We start from the raw sequence: 25,884 nt of genomic DNA, 5'->3' as shown, positions 1-25,884 counted from the left end.
AATTTTCAAATTGTAGAAAACGTGTTTCTTATGTTTCAACGAAAAATTTTAACCGAAGCTTAATTTGTTATTCGAATCTATTATTCGGTACAATTTTGGCACAAATGTATTGAAAATTTTAATGTAGTTATGATTATTTACAAAACAACCAATGGTTTTAATTATGTTTACAATGCATTAGCATGTTTATTTTACGCTCGAACAAACCACACTATCTTAAAAACAAAAAAAAAGTACAAAAAAAAAAACGATTTAGGTGTTTGCCACGATAGCATGCTACAATTAATTGATCACAATACACAGTTGGTCTTCTCGCAACGAACGTCTACTCGTGTCTATATCTTAGTTTAAAAGTTATCCTAAAACCGTTATTAAAACTGCCTATTTTTTATTATCTATAGAATATTAATATCTTCATTAAGTCGTTTCGGTAAAAATATTATTGCAATTAAAAAAATGAATAAAAAGTACACTCACTATAGAGACACACACGTTGGATTGAGTTTTCGAAACTGAACTACTAACGATGGCTATTTGTCGACTGTGTTGTGTGAAACCATGGACACTGGTATGTTTATTTATTGGTTTCGGTCTATTGGTGATTGCTTCTTTGGTCATACATAGAAATGTAGGGGCAGCTAGAGCTAGAAGATCAGCAGCACCGTTGAAAATCATCGACTTCAACCCTTTACCGCATATTTTTACCACTTACAGGTAATTTTAAATAATTTATATCAATTTTTATTTTTTTTTATTATTCTTATATCATATTTCTGTATACTACATAGTGTGCCATTATTTAATTATTATTTGGTAGTTGTTTTGTATTAAATGTGCATAGGCATTCTTGTTTGATTTCAGTATAAATTTTGATAGTGCAATTCAATGCACTCAACATTGTGCATGATAATTACATATGTAGTATGCTGTTCATAATTGGAGCAGATAGTTCGTAATGTAAACAATGTCTAGAAAACAATCGTGACCCTTATTGATAATGTTTCATAAATAATATACATACGTACGTATAAATACATTTATGTACTATGTACATATTAAATAGTATTTTCGAATACGATAAGTTATATTATTAAATTGTACGTTTTCTTATCTTTCTCTCGCCATTTCCTGCGTTAACGAATCTCTTTTAAATGCATACCTAGTATTAATTCTTTCAATTTACACATTAAAAAAAATACTTACACTCGAAATTTTATAAGAAAAAACGTAATGATTGGAATAAAGTCGATTTGAACAATTCAAAATCCTATTCTGTCTCAATAATACGAATTAGGAGTACTCAATCTTTACCTGTTGAAGGTTTGGATTTAGAATTTAGGAAGATTCCGTAGCTGTCTACGAATTCTAATAGAGATTTGCGATCTAAAACCAACTAGTCTTACTATTAACTCTATGCTCGCGGATGACCGCTATAGACGTCGTTTGTAAAATGCCATTGGCGAGAATGGCGTGACTTACTGTGTAAACAAACTTGATACTTCAGGCGAGATTCACTATTAAAAAAAAACACTTCAGGTGTCAATTGTCATATTTGGTCACGTGAATAAATCTTACTGTAATTTTTATTTTGGTTGAAAGCTCGATTTATAAATTTGCTAAAAAAGTACTGCCAAAGTTGCCGTAGCCAACGGGTTAAGGATTTGACCTAAACTTTTATATTTACTTTTAATCCAAATTAATAGCAAAATTTAAAATATATGCATATGTATGTACATATTTAGTTGTTTATATATGTATATATATACATATATATATATATATATATATATATATATATATATATATATATATATATATATATTTTTATTTATTTATTTATTTATTTTAATATACAAGTATACCACAGAGTCTTTACAGGTCACCCCAATATGACACTGTGGCCAGACAATACATAAAAGATCAAATACATAAGAAAAAATAAAACAACAATAATAGAAAAACAAATAAAATAAAACATTTAAAAAATTGTACATAAAAATTAAAAATTGAAAAATTGAGAATTAATAAATTGAAAAATCAAAAATGAAAATAATACACAAAAAAAAAAACACATATAAATAGTTTAAATTGAATTAAAAGTAAAAAACAGTAAAAATACGGATAGATTATCCGGTGAAATATTGAAAATATCAATGTGATTGCTGACCAAATTCAAGCAGCGTAAGACTCGAGCGATTGGTGAAAAAGCAAGAACATTAGTTCTTGCTTTAATAGTTTGGAACAATGGACGCAATCGATAATCAATGAGGCGAGATGGAACCCAAAATTTCATTTCTTCCAATATAGTTGGGTTGTAAATATCACCTCTTAATAATTTGAAGAAATGACACACAAGATGCATATCCCGCCGATGAGATAGGGAAGTATAGCCAACAGAACCTTGCACAAAAGCACTAGGAAACAGTTGAGGGTAGTATCCAAACTCCCTCATATATAGATAGCGGAGGAACTTCCTTTGAACTCTTTCAATTTTTAGAGAGTGAGTTAATTCACTGGGACTCCATATAATGGCATCAGATTCCAAAATGCTTCGGACCAATGCGTTATAAAGAAGACGCAAAACTCTTAAATTATTGAAATTGTGAGCATTACGTAAAACGAAACCCAGCATCTTTGAAGCTTTATTGCACATATTGGAAATATGGATACCAAACTTCCATCTGCTCTCAAACGTAACGCCAAGGTCTTTTTTGGATAATGTTCTACACAGTGGAGTTCCACCAAGATTATACTGATATAAGGTGGGGTTAGAAGACCGAGAAAAAGACATAATATTGCATTTACTAACGCTAAGAGGTAAATGATTATTAGTCGCCCAGCACCATAAAGAGTTCAAATTACTCTGAAGGACCTCACAGTCAGAAACACTATCAATTTTCATGAATAACTTGAGGTCATCAGCATATAGTAAAAAATTTGAATCTGAAAGTACCGAGCCAATATCATTCACATATATTAGAAACAGTAAAGGTCCCAAATTAGAGCCTTGGGGCACGCCAGAAGATGTGAGGTATACATCAGAGAAATGGCCATCAAAACAAACAAACTGACGACGATTACTTAAATAAGAAGTAAAAAAATCAGTAAGATTATCCGATAGACCAAAATTGGCCAATTTCTTAATAAGTATTGAATGATCAACCTTATCAAAAGCTTTAGCAAAATCGGTATAGATCACATCAACTTGATGCCCTGCATCTAGCGATTTAGTAATGAAGTTTGTGAAAGACAAAAGATTAGTAGTCGTAGAGCGTGCTGAACGAAAACCATGCTGTTGGTCTATGATAAACCGACTGCAATGGTTATAAAGTAATCTCTGCAAAATTATTTCGAATAATTTGGCTGGAGCCGAAACAATGGCTATTGGTCTGTAATTATTAATAAAAGATTTATCGTCATTTTTGTGAATTGGAGTGACTTTGGTGCATTTCCAAGAGTCAGGGAACAGAGAATATTTCAGTGATAAATTATAGATATGAAGCAAGGGATATAACAAACTGGACTTGCATCCCTTTAAAACAAAATCGGGAATAAAGTCAGGACCAAAAGATCTATTAGGTTTCAGCTTCTGGAACCCATACTCCATATCACTGATATTAAATTCAAATACTGACAGAATGAAGGAATGACTTATTTGAAACTTATTATTTGAAGATTGAGTGAATGAGTCTACAAATGCAGATTTAAAATGCTCAGCAAAACCCTTAGCGATATCTTTCGAACCTGAGAACGACTCATCACCATTGAACATCATTGTCAAATTCGAATTGTTATTATGTTTAGAATTTATAAAGTTCCAAAATAATTTTGGGTTTATGGAAATGGAATCTTCACATTTCTTAATGAAGTCAGCGTGACAAATTGAGATCAATTTTTTGGAATGAGAACGCAACTGACAGAATTCAACGTAATCATGTGAGTCCTTAGTGAACTTCCAGCGTTTGTGCAAGTAACATTTACGACTGATGACTACGATTAATTCAGCTGAGAACCAACTAGGAAAAATTCTTCTGGATTTAGGAAATTTTTTGTTAAAGCATTTGTTAAAAGAAGAATGCACAATCCTATTAAATATCTCGACAGCAGCATTCACATCCAAGCACTCGAAAAGATCAATCCACTCCGATTCCAACAAAACAGAATTCAGGCCAGCAAAGTCAACATTATTAAATTTCCAACCATAAAAATCATGATTAACAGAATTACAATTACGATTACTATTGTGCCCAGAATCATTTAACATTAAATGGGAACATGTAGCATCAAAATCAATACTGAGCGTAGGGTGAAACTTATCCTCAGGAACAATAAAACAGGGACTTCTACTGGAATTGCAAATAATATTGGACAACACCAAGTCAAGTTTTCCGCCATAAACATTGCATACATTATTCAAATCTGATAAATTAAAAAGATTGCACATATGCGACAGTTCCATGCTTACATTCTTCAAAGTAACAGTGTTAAAGTCCCCTACAATCAAAATATTTTTACTCTTTAGAAAGTTAAATTCCTCTTGTAATTTATTAAAAAAAACTTCAGAGATCTTATCGTTTTGATTTGGAGGAAAATATACTACACAAATATAGATGGAACACCGCGGAAGATCAACTCGAACCCAAAGATGTTCACCAACTGATTGAAGACGGTGAATTTGTTGAGCAGACCGCACACGATCGGCACGAACAGCCAGTAAAACACCACCTCCTCTGCTGGCCCTATCTCTTCTGAAAACTAAGTATCTATCATCGAATATCTCGAAGTCGCAAACAGATTCATTTAGCCAAGTCTCCGTAAGTGCAATGAAGTCATGATGCTGTACCAGAACAGAAGAAAGGCAATCAACAGTTTTGGAGTTAAGACCCCTAACATTCTGGTACAGCATCGTCATCTTGCGAATCTTGCGCACCCTATTTGTTATAGGGTGCCGGGCTCCGACGAAATTTCCATGGGTTGAAAGCTATACCAGCGGGCCAAAAGTCCGGATTCAAAACACTAGTATAGACAGCTTCGATGACAGATAATTTGAAAGAAGAGTAAGCTTTAGGACCCTTCGAGTTTAATTTTACAGCTATAGCATCACTGGATGGCAATTTCATCTTAACATAATTAGTTAATGAGTCAATGGTGGTGTCCTTGTGAAGATAAAGAACATGAACAAACTTCCTATGTTGTGCTGGCAATAATAGGTTGCTAGTAGAACCGGTACCAGTAAAGAATTGTCGAAAAGGAAGAGATGATGTTCCTGGAGACGAAGATAGTGCGGTGTTCTGTAGAATATTATCAGGTGTAGAAGCAGAAGCAGGAGCACAATAAACAGGAACACAAGCAGATGCTGGAGCAGAAGCTGATGTAAGTGTAGCTGAAGCTGAAGATGGCAGATGTGAAGAAGAAGAAGATAGCGCTGCGACTTGACTGTAAGATTTCGTGGGTTTTATAGGAGAAGGAGGAGAAGCAGAAACAGAAACAGGAGAAGCAGAAACAGTAGCACAACCAGGAGTAGATGCTGAAGCTGAAGCAGATGCAAGTGAAGTTGAAGCTGAAGAATGCGGAGGTGAAGCGGCAGAGGATACCGCTGAAACGTCGTACTGGCCACTGACAGGTGTTTGTTTACACACAGTGGTATTGTTGCATTCCGTGTGTGTTGTCGAAGTGGAGAGTACATGTAATGTTACCTCACCCGATTGCAGAGTCGTAGGTACGCCAGAAACAGCTGGAGCCAGGATTGCCGCCGGAGAAGGACAACACATCATCCTCCTAATTTCGCCGATATCTGAGTGGACAGTCTGGAGGAACTCCACAGACTGTTTCAGCGAGGCCAGACTGTCAAAAGCGACGCGTGCGATAGATACTATACTGTTAATGGAGGCGCTGATAAATTGCACCCTGTCCCTGGTAAGGACATTGGCACCAGAACCCTTCTTTGAAAGGTCAGCAAGTATCGTCCGGCTCAAAGATATAATATCCTCCATGGTAGAAGTAGTTGTAATTTTGTTCAAAACACAGCACAGTGCGACGTGCGACTCGAGCGAACGCCGAACGCCGAACCTGTATATATATATATATATATATATATATATATATATATATATATATATATATATATATATATATATATATATATATATATATATATATATATATATATATATATATATATATATATATATATATATATATATATATCTTTCTTTGTTATGAGAATCATATGATGTTTTACATATGTACATACCTTCATGCTGGGCTATCTGTACATATGTATACATATATCTTGTAAAAGTAAAAACTAAAATTCTCAGAATCATCAAGGAAGGCTACCGTGTTTTAAATCAGTTCTATCAAAGTTTGTTGCGATAAATTAATTATGCTAATAATTTTCATCTTGAAGAAGATGAATCAGTGCACTTCCCTTCAAGTGCTGGGAGTGTTCTTAACATGTTTTGTTAAAAAAGTTACTGATTAAAATTTAATTCTAGATTGCCATTGGATCCTAAGTTTATGTGCAATATAGGCAATGGCCATTTGGCAACGGACATCTTCAGCAACACGGTGTACATGAACGGTTTCTACAATGGCAACAAAGGCGAAAGTCACAGGGCGAGGATACCCGCTTGGTGTAATGTTCGTCTGAATTCAACCATTGGGGAGACAGGTTTAAAGCCTTCCTACACGTTGGACACGTCATCGGGAGTTTTCCAGGTCCATGTCGACAGGGAGTGGTCTGTGGTGGACCAGAGGATCTACGCTCACAGGTACTACACGAGGGCCATCATCAACCAGATTCTAATTTCGGCCAAACACAAAGCTGGTAAATTGGACTTATGTACATACATAAACTTGGCAGATAAATATGATGATTTTCAAAATTTATTGCACTCAGTCAACTTCTTAATTCTATTAAATTTTGAAACTCGTTTAGTTTTCTAGCCTCATCCTTTATAACAGTGTTTCCCAAACTTACTAAAATTAATGTCACACCTCTTCAGAGACAGACAGACGGCGTACCAACTAATTTTGAAGAAAAAATAGGATTAACTGAGGCGTTATTGGGTAGTTATTACATGGTTTTGTAGGATCTGGTTGACTGGAAAGATGCACTGGAGATAGTTGCACTCTCGAGACATCCAAACTTTCAAAGATGCTCAAGGATAACTAACGCAATAGAATTCTACAAAAAAGCGTCAAGGGGTATTTGTATGTTATCCGAGGGTGCTAACCTTTTTTTGTGGAATTTTTTTGCGTAAGTTCTTTTTGAGCGCCTTTGAATATTATGACTAAAGGCCGGATAACCAAGGTGCCGTCTTGAAAAAAACGGACCCAGAGGGTGCTGTGTATTGTTCATTGCATTGTTAAAGGTTCGCCGAACGTTTTTTTTTTTACTCTAGCTTTGGATTCCTAGAAAAAGCACTGTGACTATCCGGTGTCTAATTATGACTTCTCCAAACTGCATCACTATTCAGTGCAATTTAGTGCATTTTTCCGGAAATCGTTACGAGACATAGTCGGTAGTGTGAAATGAGGCTCGTTGAGCGATTATTTTAGTCAGCGGAGCGCCGCAACGTTCTAAACAGACTGTTCCGACACATTACATGTTATCAACTTCATCATTCATTCTACTCATGCGTGCCAACTTAATCATTTATACATGCATTCTTATATCATTTATACATGCATTCTTATATCATTTATACATGCATTTATATATGATTCTAGCTTGAATTTCTAAGGTACTACATATTAAGAAGTATTGGGTAAAAAAAAGTCAATTCATCTTGTTCAAATTCAAATTTAAAAAAAAAAAAAAACCTTATATACCTGTTAAATTAATTATATTTAAATGAAAATACCTGCTAAATTAATTGTATTTTTTTCTATACTTAAGAGATTGTTTGAACAATGTTTGAAGATGTTTCGATCAAAAGTGAAATTTAATCCTAGAAAAAATTTACCTTCTAAAATCTTTTTTATGTGGCCACGTTTTCTTTCAAATCTTCCACGTACCATCAGAATTTCGGATACCCCAGTTTGTGAAACACTGTTATATAATAATATGTTATCGTATGTATTTGATTTTGATGATTTAAAGTAGTGCAGGATTTTTTTATGTGTTCGTAGATTTGTGGAGAGATCACAGAGCTAGATACGTCGAGTTGAGCTTTCTTCCTGGAGGCGACAGCGAAGACGTCAACTTTGACACTCCTCAAGTTCTCAAGATCGGTAATAGGGTGATGTGGACGGCTTGCGGCAAGACAAAAACAGTCGAAGATTCCAGATATCAAGAGAGTGTATCTGACGTGTGCGCTTATTGGACTTACGTACCGTCCAGACTAGTCGTACCCAGACGTGGAAAAATGCTACACACTTTCGTCATGACCGCTGATAACAACAAAGAAGTCGCCCTCAAGGAGATGATAGATGGTATTTTGACTTTTTTTACAAACGAAACAATCATTTCTCTGACTCTATTGAAGTTCACCATGTGATTAGTTTTGCAGGAGAAACAAGACGATCTGTTCGACAAGCACAAGGCGGAGTGGAAAAAACTTTTGGATGTTGGAAGAGTTGACGTTGAAGGAAATGTGGCTTTGGTGAGTAATTACACATCAGTCTTAAATGAGATTGATTTTTAGTAGTCCAATTTGTATACAACTATAGATATAATAAAAGGAAGACATTTATTTAGACGAGATTTTCAAAACAAGGAATACATAATAATATGGTATGTAAGTTTAAAATTGATTATCTACATACATATATGTATGTCTTCCTGTGAAATGAGTAAAAAGCAGTAAAAAAAGTAGCTTGTATTTGAGTAAAGAAGTGGAAAAAATTCTTGATATCTTTAAGTTTATAGAAAACAACAATAAGACTTGAACACCTTAGATATGAATCATGAACATTGAAGAGGTATTTCAATTGAAAAATAATTCAATTTTATAGGAAAAGACTATTCGTGGAGTTTGGTACTATTTATTGAGCTCACTACCTTCGTTAAATACGAATCAAAACCATGGGCTTTTCTATGGTTTGAGTCCTGGAGGTCTGTCCAGAGGTGGTTTGCTTAAAGATTACGAAGGTAAATATACACATGTATCAATGGCCTGCCGTGGAAATCACGCTGTTTTTATCGCACAGCTTTACTTACGTATGCGCAACCAGGATACGAGCTTCTACTCTGCTCGCGCACAAGTAAGCAAGGCTGTGCGACAAAAGCAGGGAGATTTCAAAATAGTATACACTGATATGTATACTATTTTGGTAAATTATTACATTGAGATGGTTGAAATTTGTAACGTGATAGGACACAACTTTTGGGATACCGAAATTTGGATGTTTCCGCCAATTCTTCTGCTTCATCCCCAGTATGCTGAAATGCTTCTGCAGTACAGAATGTCGATGATCGATGCGGCCTCAGATTTAGCTGCTGCTACAAAAAACGAAGGAGTTAGGTAGGAGTGAGTCCTAGTGAATGGTTGAAAGTCATTTTAGATATCAAGTAGGCTATCGTTTAAATTTTAGATTTCCTTGGGAGAGTGCGTTCACTGGACGAGAAGTGACCCAACCGTGCTGCATGGAAGTGGCTGAATTCGAACATCATATCACAGGATGTATAGCGTTTGCAATCAGGCAATACATAGCCGTCTCCGTAAACGAAAAGTGGCTCAGAGTATGATTTTGTTTCTATGTAGTAGGTATTATATATTGAACTTGAAAAACTTGTATTAGTTGTAGCAATCAATCATTTTCAGAACGGTGGATGTGCTTTAGTATTCAGAATAGCAGACTTTTGGGCGTCGAGAATGATATTCAATGAAACTTCCGGCTTTTACGACATTCGCAGTGAGTTTTCAATTTTACAAGTTTAACGTATAATTTGTTCATAAATGACCGTCGTAAATACTTCAATTTTAGACGTCATGGGTCCAGACGAAGACCACAGCAACGTGACGAATTCCGCATTCACGAACGTGGTCGCAGGATATGCCCTTTATTTAGGAGAGTGAGTCAAATCAACATACCCAGAACTATGCGGTATGAAAGTTGAGGACAACCATTGTTTTTGTTTCTTGTTTTAGATACGTAGACTGTCTGTGCAAATCGTTCATTTTGCCAAAACAGCGTCATTGGGCCGACATGGCATCTCAGTTGGCCCTTCCGTTCGATCCAGTCCATGACTATCATCCTCAATTCGATGGTTACCAAAGGTCGACGCAGATCAAGCAGGCCGATGCAGTCCTGTTGGGATTTCCGCTTCAGTATACGATGAATCGGTCAGTTTCTCGTCGAACGAATCTATCGAATCACAGTAGCTATTGATTAGCTTTAAGAATTTGTTTTAAATGTTAAGGTCAACGAGAGCTAACGACCTGTCTTATTATGAGGGCGTGACTCGCGAGAGTGGTCCAGCGATGACGTGGAGTATGCATGCCTTGGGTCATCTTCGCATCGGTAATTCCAAGCATGCTGCCCACCTTTTTAACATGAGCTACCAAGGATACGTCAGGGAACCGTTCAAGGTAGAGTTGAATTGAAAATGTCTGACCCAGAAGACCAGATAATGTCAGACCCAGAAAATACTTACATACATATATACTTAGATCTATGTTAGATATATGTACTTTGGCGCTTGTATACTCTTCAATCTGTACGTACCTTCCATTTAAGAGGCTAATGATCTCCTAGATCGAATGGTGAAGCAGGTGAACAATGTCCTGAGATATTTTCTTAAGTGGAACTTTTGATTTTTAGCGTTTGATTTCTCTCGCAATCCTTTAAATGCTTAATGAGCAATAATTAAAAATTCGACCTTGAAGTTTTTGATACGTGTATCTAATTTGCGATACACACCTGTGGAACATGTTTTGGGAATAATTTTTACAGGCGTCTTTCTGTGATGTGTAGACTTTTTTGACTAGACTATGATCTTAAGTAGTTATAAAATAAATTATTGAAAAAAAATGCCATTATAATTTTTTATGGAAAAATTAAATAATTATGGTTTTTCCCTTCAAAAATATCAACTTCTACATATGTATTTCATCTCAATTTATAAAATTTAATAGTTTTGAAAAATATGTAATTAAGGAAACCGTACGTCACATTGACAGGTAAACTAGTATGCACAAGCCGATTAAGTTTTGTCAAACTTTTGCATCGTCACTGAAATTTTACCAACCGTAGATAATAACGATGACTCTTCAGTTTAATTATTATGTGCAATTCGTAGGTTGTAAAATCATCACATGATTTCAGGAATCAGGGGCGAATTTTTATATGCAACCAATTTGAAACAGTGGATTATTATTAATTATATATGGAAGAGAAACTAAAGCAATTGACCCGATAGTAGGAACCTTGTGTTGTTACAATGGTACTCGTGCTCACTGTTAATTTGTTGCATAATATAACTTTATTTTTAGTTTTAAAATCCAAATGATCAAAAATTTATTACAAAAAAATCGGCTTTTTCCAGTCTATGAAGTAGGAAAACGGCTTATGAGTCATAAACCGTTCTCCGATTTCATAAATTATGACATTGACTGAAGGTAAATTCCCATTTCTTGTCGGAATAGAATCTGTATATTTACTTACTGTATTCGAGAAAGGTGTATTGAAGCGTACAAAAATAGCAATGCATAAGTAAGTTTTTAAAAGCTTTTTTAAACTGTTCAAATTTTCAATGCGCACATATTTTTTAGTGTAAATTTTTATTGAATTTTTCAGTGTAAATTTGAATGAGAGGGATGAGAGTTGCTCAAAACAGAGACGAATGGAATCGTGTTGGAGAGGCCTTCACTCACCAGTTGATGGTGAATGTCAAATTTAAATGAAATTGTGAAAGACATATGTACATACATACATGCATACTTATGCCTTTTTAGTTTGTCTGCACAACGTTTTCTTATCTCACAATTTTATATCCTTCGTAGTCTTCTTTCTGATCACTGCAGTGATATTTTGACGTCTTCAATACTTGTCCTAACCAAGTCAACTTGGAAGGTTTAATACCTACATACATACATATGTACATGTGTACAATATTTTAATGTATTGTACACATCAACGTTTTGGCGTCGGTTTGATTATATATTAAATATAAAGCAAGAAAGGCAAATGTATTTTTATATGGTTGTGGCTATTTGCAGGTACTACATCTGCGAATTATTGGCTATTTGCAGGTACTATATCTGCGACAGGCGCAAAGCCTTCTGCGCATGCGCGTGAACTTATAATCTGATTATAATTTCTTACATTTAATGTATGCTAGACTTGTTTAAAATCAATCGTTCATTATACATGAGGCAAATAAATTTCGCACGTTATTAAAATAGATTTATATCATTTAGCTAGTTCGCGGCTTGTACTTTTATGTAGATATTATACGTTGTATATGATAATAATTTTCTAACAATTAATAATATTAACTAATTTGGATTATATCTTTTACTCTACGTCACTTTACGAGTTCGAACTAAATTTTAAGAGGTTTAAAACAAAATTTTAACAGTAAACACGCTGACGGTGACAGTTCACGCGCATGCGCAGAAGGCTTTGCGCCTGTCGCAGATATAGTACCTGCAAATAGCCAATAATTCGCAGATGTAGTACCTGCAAATAGCCAATAATTTGCGGATGTAGTAATTGCAAATAGCCACAACCTTTTTATATTGCAGATTTGGACCGAATATAGAAAACCAAGAGTAGGAGCAGTAAATTTTTTAACAGGAATGGGTGGATTTTTGCAAGCCATCATATTCGGATACGCTGGAATCAGCATACACATAGACAGATTGGAAATTGTCAAACCTCAAGTGCTACCTCAATCGACCAGATTAAAAATACACGGTAAATTTTGCATTACTAAATGTATATAATCAATTAACTTCAAAATACACCGACGACAATGTCGTCCTTGAAACCGGCTGTAATGAACCAAATCGACGTTTCGCATTTTACGAAATGACTTAAGACTTTTAGCTTTGAAACCAAAAGCCACAGGCTTGTTGTTTTATTATATTAACGCGTTTAAAATTCGTCGAAAGTGTTGAATATTAATTTTTCGAGTTAAAATTACATGGACCGGTTGTACGCAAGTCGTCGAAAAAGAAAACTTGTTGATTTAACGAATGGAGAGTTTATTTGAGTTCGTTGAAAAATACAAGTGTGATTTTTCCGCATCGTGTAATCGATTTTTCTTGAGTGGACTTCAATGGATGAGTGTTGAATTAAATTGTGGATTATATGTAAAGTAAGCAGGTTGAAAAGCGAAAGTCATTCGTGATAAAGTGGATTGTTTTAATTTATCGTTTCAATAATCATAGAAAATACGTACATACATGTAGGTGTGTACAATTGAAACAGTATTGGTATATTTAAGATCCACAGATTTTATACCAATGTTCCTAGAAAGGCAAACGTACATTATATGAAATAACTTTTACTATTTTTTTACTATATTTACTTTTTTACTATTACTTTTACTATGTATTATATGAAATAACTTTAATTTTTAACTCTTATATTCAGTATTCGGTATCGCCTAAAGCTTTTGTTGTCAAAATTATTTTTGATGTATCATAATTTTTGCAATTTCAAATTATGATTACTTCCACTACCCACTACCTATTGTAATTTAGCTATTTTAGAAATGTAGCCCAGGAGCTAAAGCTTTGATATTTCAAATAAAAGTTAAAAGGGTTTCGTTTTACTCACATTTTAATGAAAATACTGCGTACAAAATTGGTTAATTTGCTGTCATTTTTTTTATTTATCCGCTATGCAAATATTTTTTAATTTAGAACCATCAAATTGGGAATATTATTTCATGGTACTCTTATTTAGACCCTAGACAAGAATTTTTTCTAAAATAATGCATTTTTTTACGTTTTTTTTTCAAGATGACGGTCATATCTTCAAGTTTTAATTATGCTCAATTTTCGTATAATAAGTACCACACAAGATTTAAAGTACAAAAAATAATAAATTTGTGATTATTTTTAGGATTAAAATATCTCGGTAATAGCATGATATTAGACATACATCCGACGAATACAACTTTGACAGTTTTATCAGTGGATGTTAATAATCCATTGGTGATAATGATGAAAAACAACAAAATTGCGTTACTAAATGGAATCACAGGTGAGAACTATTACATAATTAGCCGCAGAATCTATATATATAGGTAATAATTAAACATTGGTGACGCGACTCTGATTATATTGCTATCCGTTTATCACAGATATGTATGTAAATACGGAGAGTAATGGTTGAGAAAAAAAATTGCGTTATTTACTATCACCAGGTGTGATCAACTAAAGTCACACTATTTATAAAGAAATTTAGTCTTGTGTCTACATAATAATGTGTATTGTTGTTTTTAGTATTGCTTTATGGCAAAGGACCTTTTATAATCCAAAAGGAAACTCCCAACCAGTGCCCAATTCCTTCAGACCTGATCGGACAGAAACGATTCTACACGTCCGAACCGAAAAAATAAATGTTATTTTGTATCGAAAAATATTTTATATAATAAATTATTCTTGAGTATGTTTGTTGTGTGTTTTAAATTAATTTTATTCAATTTTGAAATAAATATAATTGTCAAAATTGATGAACACTGCGCGCGTAAGTAGTTATATAAAGATAACCCCACATCCAAAAAATGTCAGTGTATTCTCAAACGTATCGGTGATTACACACCCATGCGATTAGTTTTCAATAATTAAGTATTTTTCGCATATTAATTATAAAACATTTGTGGTTTTTTAATTTTTTATATCAACAGTTACAATGATAAGGCGAAATATTGTTTTGATATGTTTTGTGGCATATATTTTATGTGCGTGTGCTGTACAAGATCAGATCAAATTGGTTGAAAATGATTTGATTGATTTGAGCGATTTGGAAGATGCTTTTACAGCTAACAGGTGAGAAATCAAATACAAATACTTAAAAAATGTACTCTGAATGTTTCCAATAATCCAAAACATGTGTAGAAACCATGAATTAGAAGAAGACGACAATAATACTAATACATTTAGTATTGGTAATAGTTGATTATTTGGAGTTTTAAGCCAAAAGTATATACTGGTATTCATTAGTAGTTTAAAAATAACATAAATAATAAAAAATAATTTTGAATTAACAAATTTCTGCTGTTGTTAATTTTTATTTTTAAAAATCAAATGGTTAACTTATACCAATTGCAAGAAACTGAATTGAGACTGATAAAGCTTTCAAATTTTGTATTTATATACTTACTTCACTACAGTATTCATCAGGATTGCCAAAATTATATCAGTGTTTTATCTTGTCGTAAGAGGGCTGTACACCCGAAACCTTAATTTTGTTGCCGTTCCTTTCTTCGATATATATATTGAGTGAATATATACATATATTGAGTGAATGCGACAATATATATCAATATATATATTGAGTGAATGCGACAGTTGCGCTTCGACCAGATAATACGTATTTTAAATCGACAAAATCGAGGTTTCGTATTCTCCTATTTTCTCCTCCAAAACTAGACCAATTTTAAAAAAAATTTCATCATCGGTATGAGAAAGATATTTTCTGTTCAACTATGCACGTATTTTTTTTTAAATCGACCGTTAAATAAGCACGCTGGACTCTTTTCGTGGGTGTAAAAAAGAGGCGATTTTATAGATGTTTGGCGGCTCCTAGCTCCTATAAAAAATAACTAATCAAAAAAATAAAACGATAGATGCATCCCAATGGTAGATATCCATAGCATATTAAAAAATAATTTCTTTAGTGCGATAATTGAGGAAGGGAGAAGTGTAATACGTTTGTATGGACAAGGCGCTGGTGTTCAGCCCTCTTAATATACCTCAACCATTTTGTGAATGATAATGATATACCAGTGGAATTCATTCTTGATGAAAAGAGTATGACTGCAATAATTGTCTTCGTTATCCAATAACTGAGCGTTGCAATTACTATTAAGTACATAGTAGTATAATTTGGCGGGCACTTTTTGTAAGTATGTACAAAATCTGCATACTGCAGTAGCTATGAAATCTAGTTAACCTTTGGGAATGTATACTTTTCCTTAGAAGTTAATTTGAAAAGTTAGGCCTAATATTCGTATATATACACTGAAGTAATAACCAGTCAACTCTGATGAACAATGTCGTGTGTTTGTTGACATCTTGCAATAATATAATTCTTTCATAATAAGTTTGCCGACAGACGAGAGGTATATGTGCTCAATTGGAAATGGACACGTTGCTACTGATGTGTTTTCGGATTCGGTTTACATGAATGGTTTGTACAACGGCGAGAGAGGTGACAGTCACAGAGCTCGAGTACCAGCTTGGTGCAACATCCAGTTGATGTTAAATGACACCGTCACCATTGAAAAACCATCGTATACCCTCAACACAGCAGTGGGAGCCTTTATCGTTAATGTTGAGACTGAACAATGGGAAGTCGAGCAGAGAATCTACGCTCATCGCTTCTACACCAGAGCAATCATCAACCAATTCGTGGTGAAATCCAAAATAGAAGGTATGGCGGATATGGGGTTTCAGCTGACAGCAGTTGGAGTATGTAAACAATTCAAGTCGTTTGATTTCAGGGTCTAGTGATGCTGAAGTAAAGATCATACTGCAACCTGGTTTGAAAAGTACAGATGTTTCATTTGAAGATCCAACGACTGTTGTAATCCAAAACAGAACTATATGGACAATGTGTGGTAAAACATTGGCGATAGAAGACAAAAGATACCAGAAAGAGGCTTCGAAAGTTTGCGCCTTTTGGACAGATGTACCGCACAGTTTAAAAGCATCGGAGACAAACTCAACATATACGTTTATAATGACAGTAGATTCTAAAAAAGAAGTCGCACAAAAAGAAATGCTTGATAGTATGTTTAATGGGTTTGGTGTAAACAATCGACAAGCGCCAGACAGACTGAACCACAGATTAACTGGATGGCTGCTTTAAACGCAATTCTCGACTTCACAAATGATAGATTGCACATCAAATGACAAGTAACCTTTCGATGTGCACAGATGCAATTATTAAAATTGAGTTGGATCTTTCTGGCGAGTTTAATAAGGCAAAATTCGGAACTAAAGTATCAGAAGCACAGAACGTATACAGGGTAGGTATGTCGGGACTTCGGGTAGATTTCGCTTAGTGTAAGTGCGAGCAGTGCGCACGCATAAGGTACACGTGTCGTTAATCTGTGGTTCAGTCTGTCTGGCGCTTGTCGATCGTTTGCACCGCATCGTTGTTTAATATGTGCAATATAATATAAAATAGTATTTAGTTTTGGGTGTGATGACTGTGGTTTATTTTCAGTACTGCAATTGAATGAGGAAGATTTGTATAACAGTCACAAATTCGGATGGAAAAAGTTATTAGACTCCGGAAAAATTGAAATTGAAGGAAATCTGGGATTGGTTAGTATTTATAGTTAATTTTAAATGGTTATATTATGATGTATGTGGAGTTTATAAAACATCGCTTCTACAAACTTTGACACTAACATTAATGCGCATTGGTATAAATACCATAAAAACTCAGCCACGGCTATTGATGTCCAGTATTTATATTACATAGGTTGTCACGATTTGCAGGTAGTATATCTGCGAATTATTGGCTATTTGCAGGTACTATATCTGCGACAGGCGCAAAGCCTTCTGCGCATGCGCGTGAACTTATAATCCGATTATAATTTCTTACATTTAATGTATGCTAGACTTGTTTAAAATCAATCGTTCATTATACATGAGGCAAATAAATTTCGCACATTATTATAATAGATTTATATTATTTAGCTAGTTCGCGGCTTGTACTTGTATGTAGATATTATACGTTGTATATGATAATAATTTTCTAACAATTAATAATATTAACTAATTTGGATTATATCTTTTACTCTACGTCACTTTACGAGTTCGAACTAAATTTTAAGAGGTTTAAATCAAAATTTTAACAGTAAACACGCTGACAGTGACATTTCACGCGCATGCGCAGAAAGCTTTGCGCCTGTCGCATATATAGTACCTACAAATAGCCAATAATTCGCAGATATAGTACCTGCAAATAGCCAATAATTTGCAGGTATAGTACCTGCAAATAGCCACAACCTTTATATTATATAAAAATGATCATTTTACCCATTTTTAAATGAGAAAGTCGTCAACTCGCTAGAAGATCAATAGCCCACTGACAAACAGTCATGATGAGGCACCTATTTAAAATTTCAGTGAATGTTTTTGGGTCAATCAGAGCTCGCTTTCTATTCATTTTTGTTTGCATTTCTTTGTTTCATATTATTTAATATGCTAGTATTTTAACTGAGACGTCGGTTAGTTCTAATTATTATTAACAATTTCAGTCAAAAACTGTCAATGGAGTTTGGTACTTTTTATTGAGTTCACTACCATCCTTAAATTCGAATCAACCGACAGGAAGATTTTATGGATTAAGTCCAGGTGGATTATCCAGAGGTGGATACTTGAAGGATTACCAAGGTGCGTATGATTAATAAAATTAATTACTAAAAAAAAAACCATATATGTATACTAAAACTAAACTTAAACTTTGGTGTAAAAAAAAATAAACAGGACACAGTTTTTGGGACACTGAAACATGGATGTTTCCAGCGGTATTAACTCTACAACCTGAGTTGGCAAAGCGTCTGTTGGATTATAGAACAGGCAACAGTGAAGCTGCAGCAGATCTTGCCGAGTTATCTGGACATGAAGGCATCAGGTACCATATTTTCAAGAAAAAAAAAATTAAACATTACATAATACTAATTTATAAACGTATTTGTAGATTTTCATGGGAGAGTGCTTTCACTGGTGCTGAAGTTACACCAGATTGTTGTCCAGAAGTCGTCGACTTTGAACATCACATCACTGGATGTATAGCTTTTGCCGCTCGGCAATATATATCAATGACTGGTGATAAGCAATGGCTTAATGTAAATTTATTGGATTTAATAACGTATTCCGTATAGCACTATAAATGAATATGTATGTTTGTATATGCATGATTTTGAATTTAGAGTAGCGGCTGTTCGATGATTAGCAAAATAGCGGACTTCTGGGCATCGAGAGCAGAATTTAACGTCGAAACTGGATTCTACGATATTAAAGGCGTGTTTGATTTCTTATATAAGATTGTATCAGTAATACAGTTTTTTTAATAAATATACTAATTTAATTTTTCAGAGGTTATGGGACCTGACGAAGATCACCCAAATGTTACAAACTCTGTTTTCACTAATGTTGTAGCAGGATTAGCTCTATATTTGGGAGAGTAAGTGTAATAAAAACATAGGTAAAAGAAAAATTAAGAGTATATCACATCACATGATAAAATTTTGATATTTTAGCTACGCATCCTGTCTATGCAATTCGACGAATACTTCAAAATCTGAATGGACCGATGTAGCGTCAAAATTGAATTTACCTTATGATCACACTTTTGATTACCATCCTCAATACGATGGCTACGAAAGGTCGACAATTATAAAGCAAGCTGATGCAGTGCTTTTAGGTTTTCCATTGATGTATAAAATGCACCCGTACGATTTCATTTTTTTCTATATGTTCTTTATTTTATATTATTCTACTGTTATACTCACGGATTTTTGTTGTAATGTTGACAGGAAGACTAGGGAAAATGATTTATTATATTATGAAAATGTAACACGTGATAATGGACCGGCTATGACTTGGAGTATGCACACTGTGGGTCACCTTCAACTCGGTAATAATGACCAAGCTGCTTCGTTGTTCAACAGAAGCTATCAACCATATGTTAGGCAGCCGTTCAAGGTGTGTAAAATTGAATTTTAAAATAAAAATCGAATCGTAATGATTGTAATGAAATATAATTGTGATACATTTCAGATTTGGACGGAAGCACGAGAGCCTGAAATCGGTGCTGTCAATTTCATAACTGGAATGGGTGGGTTTTTGCAGGCGATAATGTTCGGCTATGCCGGCATCAATATTCACTTAGACAAGCTGGAGATTGTAAATCCGCAGTTGATTCCGGATACGACACGTTTGAAGATTAACGGTGCGGTTTCAATATAAATAACAATTATAACACCTCAGATTGTGTACATCATTTGGTATAATTTTAGGAATTAAATTTCACGGGAGCAACTTTACCCTGGATATTGGAGTAAATCGTACAGAATTACAAGTGGATACGATAAATCCTAACCAAACATTGGTTTTGCACATTGACAACTCAATTAAAATCCCGTTGTTTTCAGGCATTTCAGGTGTTTATCATTTTATAGTTCAACAAAATAAATTAATTGTTTATTTTTATTTAATTAATACAATGTATATTTGAAATATTTAGTGCCGTTGCCTGGAAAGGGACCGTTTCAAATTACGAGAGATTTTCCAGAAAAGTGTCCGCTGCCTCTGGATATGATAGGACAACAGTTCAATTAAAAAAAGCATAATTCAAATCTTCAAAAATTAAAAAAAAATAATCGTTTTGATATAACATACAATATATTGTACAAAAATACAAACATTCTCTTACAAATTGTTTTCAGAATTGTGTAAAAACAGACAAATAAAAATACATTTATAAAAAGGCAATTATTAATTATCATTAATTTTTTTTCAATTGATACATACATCAAGTTACAAAACAAGTCAAAATAAAATTAGATTATAAAATATCATGATACAATAAAAAATTATCAAAATAATTCGGTGAATAGAAAAAGATACATTTAAATTAAGAATATAATTGTACAGTATTATATTTATACAATGTTTCTAAAAATATCGTCACATGCCATTCTTATTGAACTTATGTACATATGAATATGTAAGTCATGGTCAACAGATTATTTCCCACGAGAGGATTGAGGACATGAGTGTTACCTGTAGCTTTATTTTTGTTCTACTATTGATTTTCCATGTCTGGAAACTTCACATGAGTAATACTCGTGTGCGTATCCTGTTGTGAGGAATAATCAGAGAAACATACATATAAAATTTGTAGCCGGAGGAATGTTAGTGCAATGAAAATATAATTGGAATGAATATACAAGTAAAAAAAATAAATAAAAAGCATGGAATTAAATACATACATAATCTATAAAAGTTTTGAACTCAAATTACGTATTAAATAACTGGAATAAATATAATTAACATTAATATAATTTTATCAAAATTTCAAATGGTTATACCATTAAAACAAACCATACGCAATACATACAATCAATACAAAAAAGACTATGTTGATTTTCATTTTGTTATTCACATTAAGTAAATATTACAAACAGAGATGAAAATAAGTAAAGTGCGAAGCTTAGTAAGTTTAAGACTAGTACCATTTTTGGTAAGACCAACTATGTATGTACATATATAAAAAAAACATTATATGTATGTAATAAATAGCTGTTGGTGGAATTATATGTAAATATATCGAAAGCTTTAAGAGAATGAATTAATTATTTAATTTAGCATGTTTGGATATTAATTTCACAAACAAAATATTTTTAAAAATCATCTAAATGTATGCATGTATCCTAAAAAAAATGGTTCGTTTCTTTATTATATATGGGTCATTTTCCTTGGAGGACTATGTTTATTTTTGTACATAAATTATAAAGAGTGGGTCATGGTGTTGTGTGCTATAATTATTTACATATATTACATATGTATGTAATTATTTTAATTAAGTTGACAGCCACAGTTTCATAAAAAACTAAATTGTATTTTTCTATTGATGGTTTTCATCACAGACAATTAAAAATCACAACATTTCGAGTTAAAAATTCATAGTGCATATTATTGTTCGTGTTTGAATTAATATGGAGTAAATCAATTTACTATAAAATAAAGTAACTAATAGTAGATAGAATACCATACGTATATAATAGATTATTGTCAAAAAATGTCCCAATTGACTAAAAAAATCTGTAAAAAACTTTTGTATAAAATCTGTAAAAAAAATCTTATTCATATAACTTTTGGTAAAAGATTGAGGTATGTGATCTATTATAATAATAAAGATTTTATAATTTAAATATGTACTCGGTAATTGAGTACATATTTAAATTGTCGAATGTGTACTCGATTAATCGAGGACAAACTTCAATAGCTACGTGACACAAGAAAGCAGATAGCTTGAACTTGATTTGACCTATAATATATTTCAATAAAAAATACTGAAGCATGTAAATACACCAATTTATAAAATTGTACGAAATTTGTAATGAATTAAGTACAGAGTTTAAGTAAATAAAATATGTATTTCAATAATATATCTAATGGTAAGTGAAAGTCGTCCAGCTTTTAAATTATTACCTTGTTTGAATAAAGTATCGCTTTTTAAGTTCGTATGAAAAAAAAAAATTAAATATACATTGACATAAAAATCATCCTAAATCAAAGCCTAATATATCTTGCAAATTATAGTTAAATAGTTTAAAATCCGCTTTGTAAACCTCGTAAAGTCTTCTGATTAAATCTAAAGGTAACGAACCATAATATTGTCTAAGTTTATCAGCAGTTCCTGACGTCCTTATATCTCGTGGAAACGGTATATGAGAAGCGTTAATAGTATTCAAGGCCAAGATTGAATCGTCCAACAGCGTCTCATATTTACCTGCACAATGAAATGAACATATTCAAAAACATATAAACATGTATTACATCAAAATATTCATTTAAAACTCACCAATAATTGTATAATTGACAAAGCAAGGATGACACAATTGCACAATCGACTCCCAATGCTCGTTGACTGCATACGGAACATCGGTTGAATCAGTCAAAGGGAGAGTTAAATATTCTACAAACTCTTCAAACGTCACATCGTTACCCTTTTCTATAGATATATTCGAAGCATGTGGACGGAGATGTTGTATTATAGTCCGACCGACTCTTTGCTAGATTCGTAAACATAAATAAAATGTAGACATTCAGTTACATACAAGTGTGCGAATAGATTTAGGTTCAAATAATAGAAATGCTTACTTGAAAATAGGCCGCGCTAGGGGATTCATCTTCTAACTTATTTCTATATGCAGATAGAACCCTTTCGAAAGGATGTCGAACAAAAATCAACTTGGTATAATTTTCAAGAATTCCTTCTCTGTCTTCTGGAGAGTAATCGCCGAGATTGGGAAACATTCCGGCAGAGTGGGCCAAAGAGGCTGGAATAGCGAGTACATCGGTGCCATTCCACTTGTCAGATAAAATCATGAATATACGTTTCCAATTGGTACAAGCAATCTGAAGAGTAAGAAAAAAATATTAATCAAAAACGATTTGCAAACAAATACATAGTTTGAGGATAAATCTGATTAATTTAGATGGAACTGAACATATTTTATTAAAATAAATAAATACAATTGTTTTTATATTGTACCAGCAATTATAATAATGTCATTGTTTTACATAAATATAAAAAATGGGGACTAACTTCGGATTATTTCGGTCGTTAAGATGACCCAGTTTGGGAATATATGTACATCATGTAAATACCTTGGGCACGTAGCAGTAGAGCAATTTGTGCTTGTGGTCGAGCAACAAATGCTGCAGCTGATGATTTTGTAGTGGCATTAGGGGACCTGAAGATTCGCAGGCTGCAGCCACCGCTTCGCCTCTCGCGAGGTTCACGGACTCCGTCAGTTGCGCTCCACCGCTTAGATGCATTCGTTCGTCACCAGCCCCGTTCGTCACCGGAATCGTCGAGGCATACACCCTCATCCACATCATCCACACCGTCCAGAGATAGAGACTCCACACTGAGACTCCACTCGCCCTCCATCGCATTCGAGTCAACATTTTTCATCGAGCCATCGAATCGGTGCAAAGTCCCGCACCAAACTACTACTACTAAACGTCAAAGCATAGCTGTCAACGAGTGTACAAACGCTGACATTGTTGACACTACTGCCAACATAATTTGTCTTGTAAGGATTTTTATTTTATTCGTTCGTAAAATCGATCACGTTTAAATGAATAGACAAAGTGGGATAATCGCGTATATACTTAGAAATACTAGGGCATGTATTCGGAATTCATGAGCAGAGATATCAAGACAAATAAGGAGATAATCTAAGAGCAACGCTTCAGTGATTATTCCGCAAAACGCGATCTCGCGCACGTCACTAAAATCACAATCACGGAACATCTGGCACCCAAAAACTCCATCAATCGTGAAATATTCTATTAACGAGAAGTCGAGTGCCAGATATTCCGTATTCGCGATTTTTGTGGGAACAATTGTCGTGCGCGCGATCGCAATTTGCGCAATAATTATTTTACCAAGAGTGACATATTGTAATAATAAGCCAAAAAAGAAAATATATATTAAATAATTATAATTGTAAATTTAAATAATTATATATATATATATATATATATATATATATATATATATATATATATATATATATATATATATATATATATATATATATATATATATATATATATATATATATCATCATCATCATCATTTACAGCCACTCGCCATCCACTGCTGGATGAAGGTCTCTCCAACACGCTTCCACCCGTCTCTGTTTTGCGCAACACGAGCTGGAGGAGATATCCTCTCTTAGATTTGACCAAGTCAGGAAATACTATGAATCTTAATCAAATTGATTATTCGTTACTAAAGGTTTTAAGTTTTACAAAAACTGCAACAAGTTCAGAATATCAATCAGAAGCCTCTTCCAAAAAATAAATTTTATAAAAAACAGCCACATATTGGTCAACTTTTGCCAAGATATTTTAAATTACATATTATAAATCATATATTTTAATTAGGTAATGCAGATGCAGAACATCAGTTCATCGCATCATATATTTTAATTAGGATGCACTCTTTTAGATCCATTTAGTATTGGCGGATAATCTTTCAAATAGCACAATACATATATATATATATATATATATATATATATATATATATATATATATATATATATATATATATATATATATATATATATATATATATATATATATATATATATCATCATCATCATCATCATTTACAGCCACTCGCCATCCACTGCTGGATGAAGGTCTCTCCAACACGCTTCCACCCGTCTCTGTTTTGCGCAACACTCATCCATCTCACCCCGCACATTTTCCTAATTTCGTTCACCCATCTTCTTTGCGGTCTTCCTTTTACCCTTTTGCATTCTCTCGGGTACCATTCAAGCAATTCTTTTGTCCACCTTTCGTCCATCCTCCTAGCTACGTGACCCGCCCATTGCCATTTCAATCTCTTCACTCTATCCACTATGTCCACTACTCTTGTCATACTTCTCACCCACGTGTTCAGCTTTCTGTCTTTTCTCGTTATGCCAAGCATACAGCGCTCCATACTTCTTTGAGTGCATTGGATTTTATGTAGCATCTTGGTGTTCAGTGTCCAAGTTTCACATCCATACGTCATCACTGGCAAAACGCATTGATCAAAGATCTTTTTCTTCAGGCAGAGTGGCATTTTTGATTTAAAAACAGCATTCATCCGTCCAAATGCACTCCATCCTAATTTCATACGTCTCTTTATCTCTTCATCTTTATTACCAGACATGTCAATTATTTGACCTAAATATAAATAATTATTTACTACTTCTACTGGTTTATCATCTAATGAGATGCTCAGGCATGCAATACCTATTGAACATTAGTTTGGTCTTATCTACGTTAATTTTTAATCCTACTTTTCTACTTTCCCTGTCCAGCTGTGTTAGTCTGTTAAGTAGGTCAGCTGAATCACGAGCCATTAAAACTATATCGTCTGCGAACCGAAGGTGACTCAAGAAGCGACCGTTGATGCTTACTCCGTCTTTGTCCCATTCCAAGTTCC

The 25,884-nt window shown here is 33.7% G+C and overlaps 3 protein-coding genes across 3 annotated transcripts; 2 read left to right on the top strand and 1 right to left on the bottom strand.

The window, feature by feature from the left end:
• The first annotated feature begins 292 nt into the window (after positions 1-292).
• Positions 293-14,576, top strand: LOC143918273 (protein-glucosylgalactosylhydroxylysine glucosidase-like). The gene is made up of 14 exons (XM_077440061.1): positions 293-714; positions 6,498-6,829; positions 8,137-8,439; positions 8,509-8,609; positions 8,962-9,097; positions 9,323-9,470; positions 9,541-9,688; positions 9,771-9,861; positions 9,934-10,021; positions 10,098-10,292; positions 10,370-10,538; positions 12,696-12,867; positions 14,023-14,163; positions 14,406-14,576. The coding sequence occupies exons 1-14, from the start codon at positions 527-529 to the stop codon at positions 14,519-14,521; spliced, it is 2,328 nt and encodes a 775-aa protein (XP_077296187.1). The 5' UTR covers positions 293-526; the 3' UTR covers positions 14,522-14,576.
• Positions 14,577-14,681: 105 nt separating this feature from the next.
• Positions 14,682-20,648, top strand: LOC143918271 (protein-glucosylgalactosylhydroxylysine glucosidase-like). The gene is made up of 14 exons (XM_077440058.1): positions 14,682-14,951; positions 16,229-16,557; positions 16,628-16,915; positions 17,356-17,456; positions 18,398-18,533; positions 18,627-18,774; positions 18,841-18,988; positions 19,073-19,165; positions 19,241-19,326; positions 19,403-19,594; positions 19,679-19,847; positions 19,923-20,094; positions 20,162-20,305; positions 20,389-20,648. The coding sequence occupies exons 1-14, from the start codon at positions 14,815-14,817 to the stop codon at positions 20,481-20,483; spliced, it is 2,238 nt and encodes a 745-aa protein (XP_077296184.1). The 5' UTR covers positions 14,682-14,814; the 3' UTR covers positions 20,484-20,648.
• Positions 20,524-23,956, bottom strand: LOC143918272 (carbohydrate sulfotransferase 11). Its single transcript, XM_077440060.1, has 4 exons — positions 23,541-23,956; positions 23,031-23,288; positions 22,732-22,942; positions 20,524-22,659 (listed from the first exon to the last, which is right to left on the bottom strand). Exons 1-4 carry the CDS (start codon positions 23,841-23,843, stop codon positions 22,430-22,432), a joined length of 1,002 nt encoding a protein of 333 aa, XP_077296186.1. The 5' UTR covers positions 23,844-23,956; the 3' UTR covers positions 20,524-22,429.
• Positions 23,957-25,884: the final 1,928 nt, after the last annotated feature.

This window comes from Arctopsyche grandis, chromosome 10 (assembly GCF_051622035.1).
Source record: "Arctopsyche grandis isolate Sample6627 chromosome 10, ASM5162203v2, whole genome shotgun sequence".
In the NCBI taxonomy this organism is placed as follows: Eukaryota; Metazoa; Arthropoda; class Insecta; order Trichoptera; family Hydropsychidae; genus Arctopsyche; species Arctopsyche grandis.
The sequence above is the reverse complement of the archived record's forward strand: the minus strand, read 5'-3'. Positions and strand labels throughout refer to the sequence as shown.

Coding starts and splice junctions, on each gene's coding strand:
- LOC143918272 (XM_077440060.1), bottom strand. CDS start 23,843: ATGTTGACTCGAATGCGATGGAGGGCGAGTGGAGTCTCAGTGTGGAGT. Junction 23,289..23,540: donor TCTACTGCTACGTGCCCAAG/GTATTTACATGA, acceptor CTTACTCTTCAG/ATTGCTTGTACCAATTGGAA. Junction 22,943..23,030: donor CTAGCGCGGCCTATTTTCAA/GTAAGCATTTCT, acceptor TTACGAATCTAG/CAAAGAGTCGGTCGGACTAT.
- LOC143918271 (XM_077440058.1), top strand. CDS start 14,815: ATGATAAGGCGAAATATTGTTTTGATATGTTTTGTGGCATATATTTTA. Junction 19,166..19,240: donor GATTCTACGATATTAAAGGC/GTGTTTGATTTC, acceptor AATTTTTCAGAG/GTTATGGGACCTGACGAAGA. Junction 20,095..20,161: donor GACACGTTTGAAGATTAACG/GTGCGGTTTCAA, acceptor GTATAATTTTAG/GAATTAAATTTCACGGGAGC.
- LOC143918273 (XM_077440061.1), top strand. CDS start 527: ATGGCTATTTGTCGACTGTGTTGTGTGAAACCATGGACACTGGTATGT. Junction 715..6,497: donor CATATTTTTACCACTTACAG/GTAATTTTAAAT, acceptor ATTTAATTCTAG/ATTGCCATTGGATCCTAAGT. Junction 8,440..8,508: donor CCTCAAGGAGATGATAGATG/GTATTTTGACTT, acceptor CCATGTGATTAG/TTTTGCAGGAGAAACAAGAC.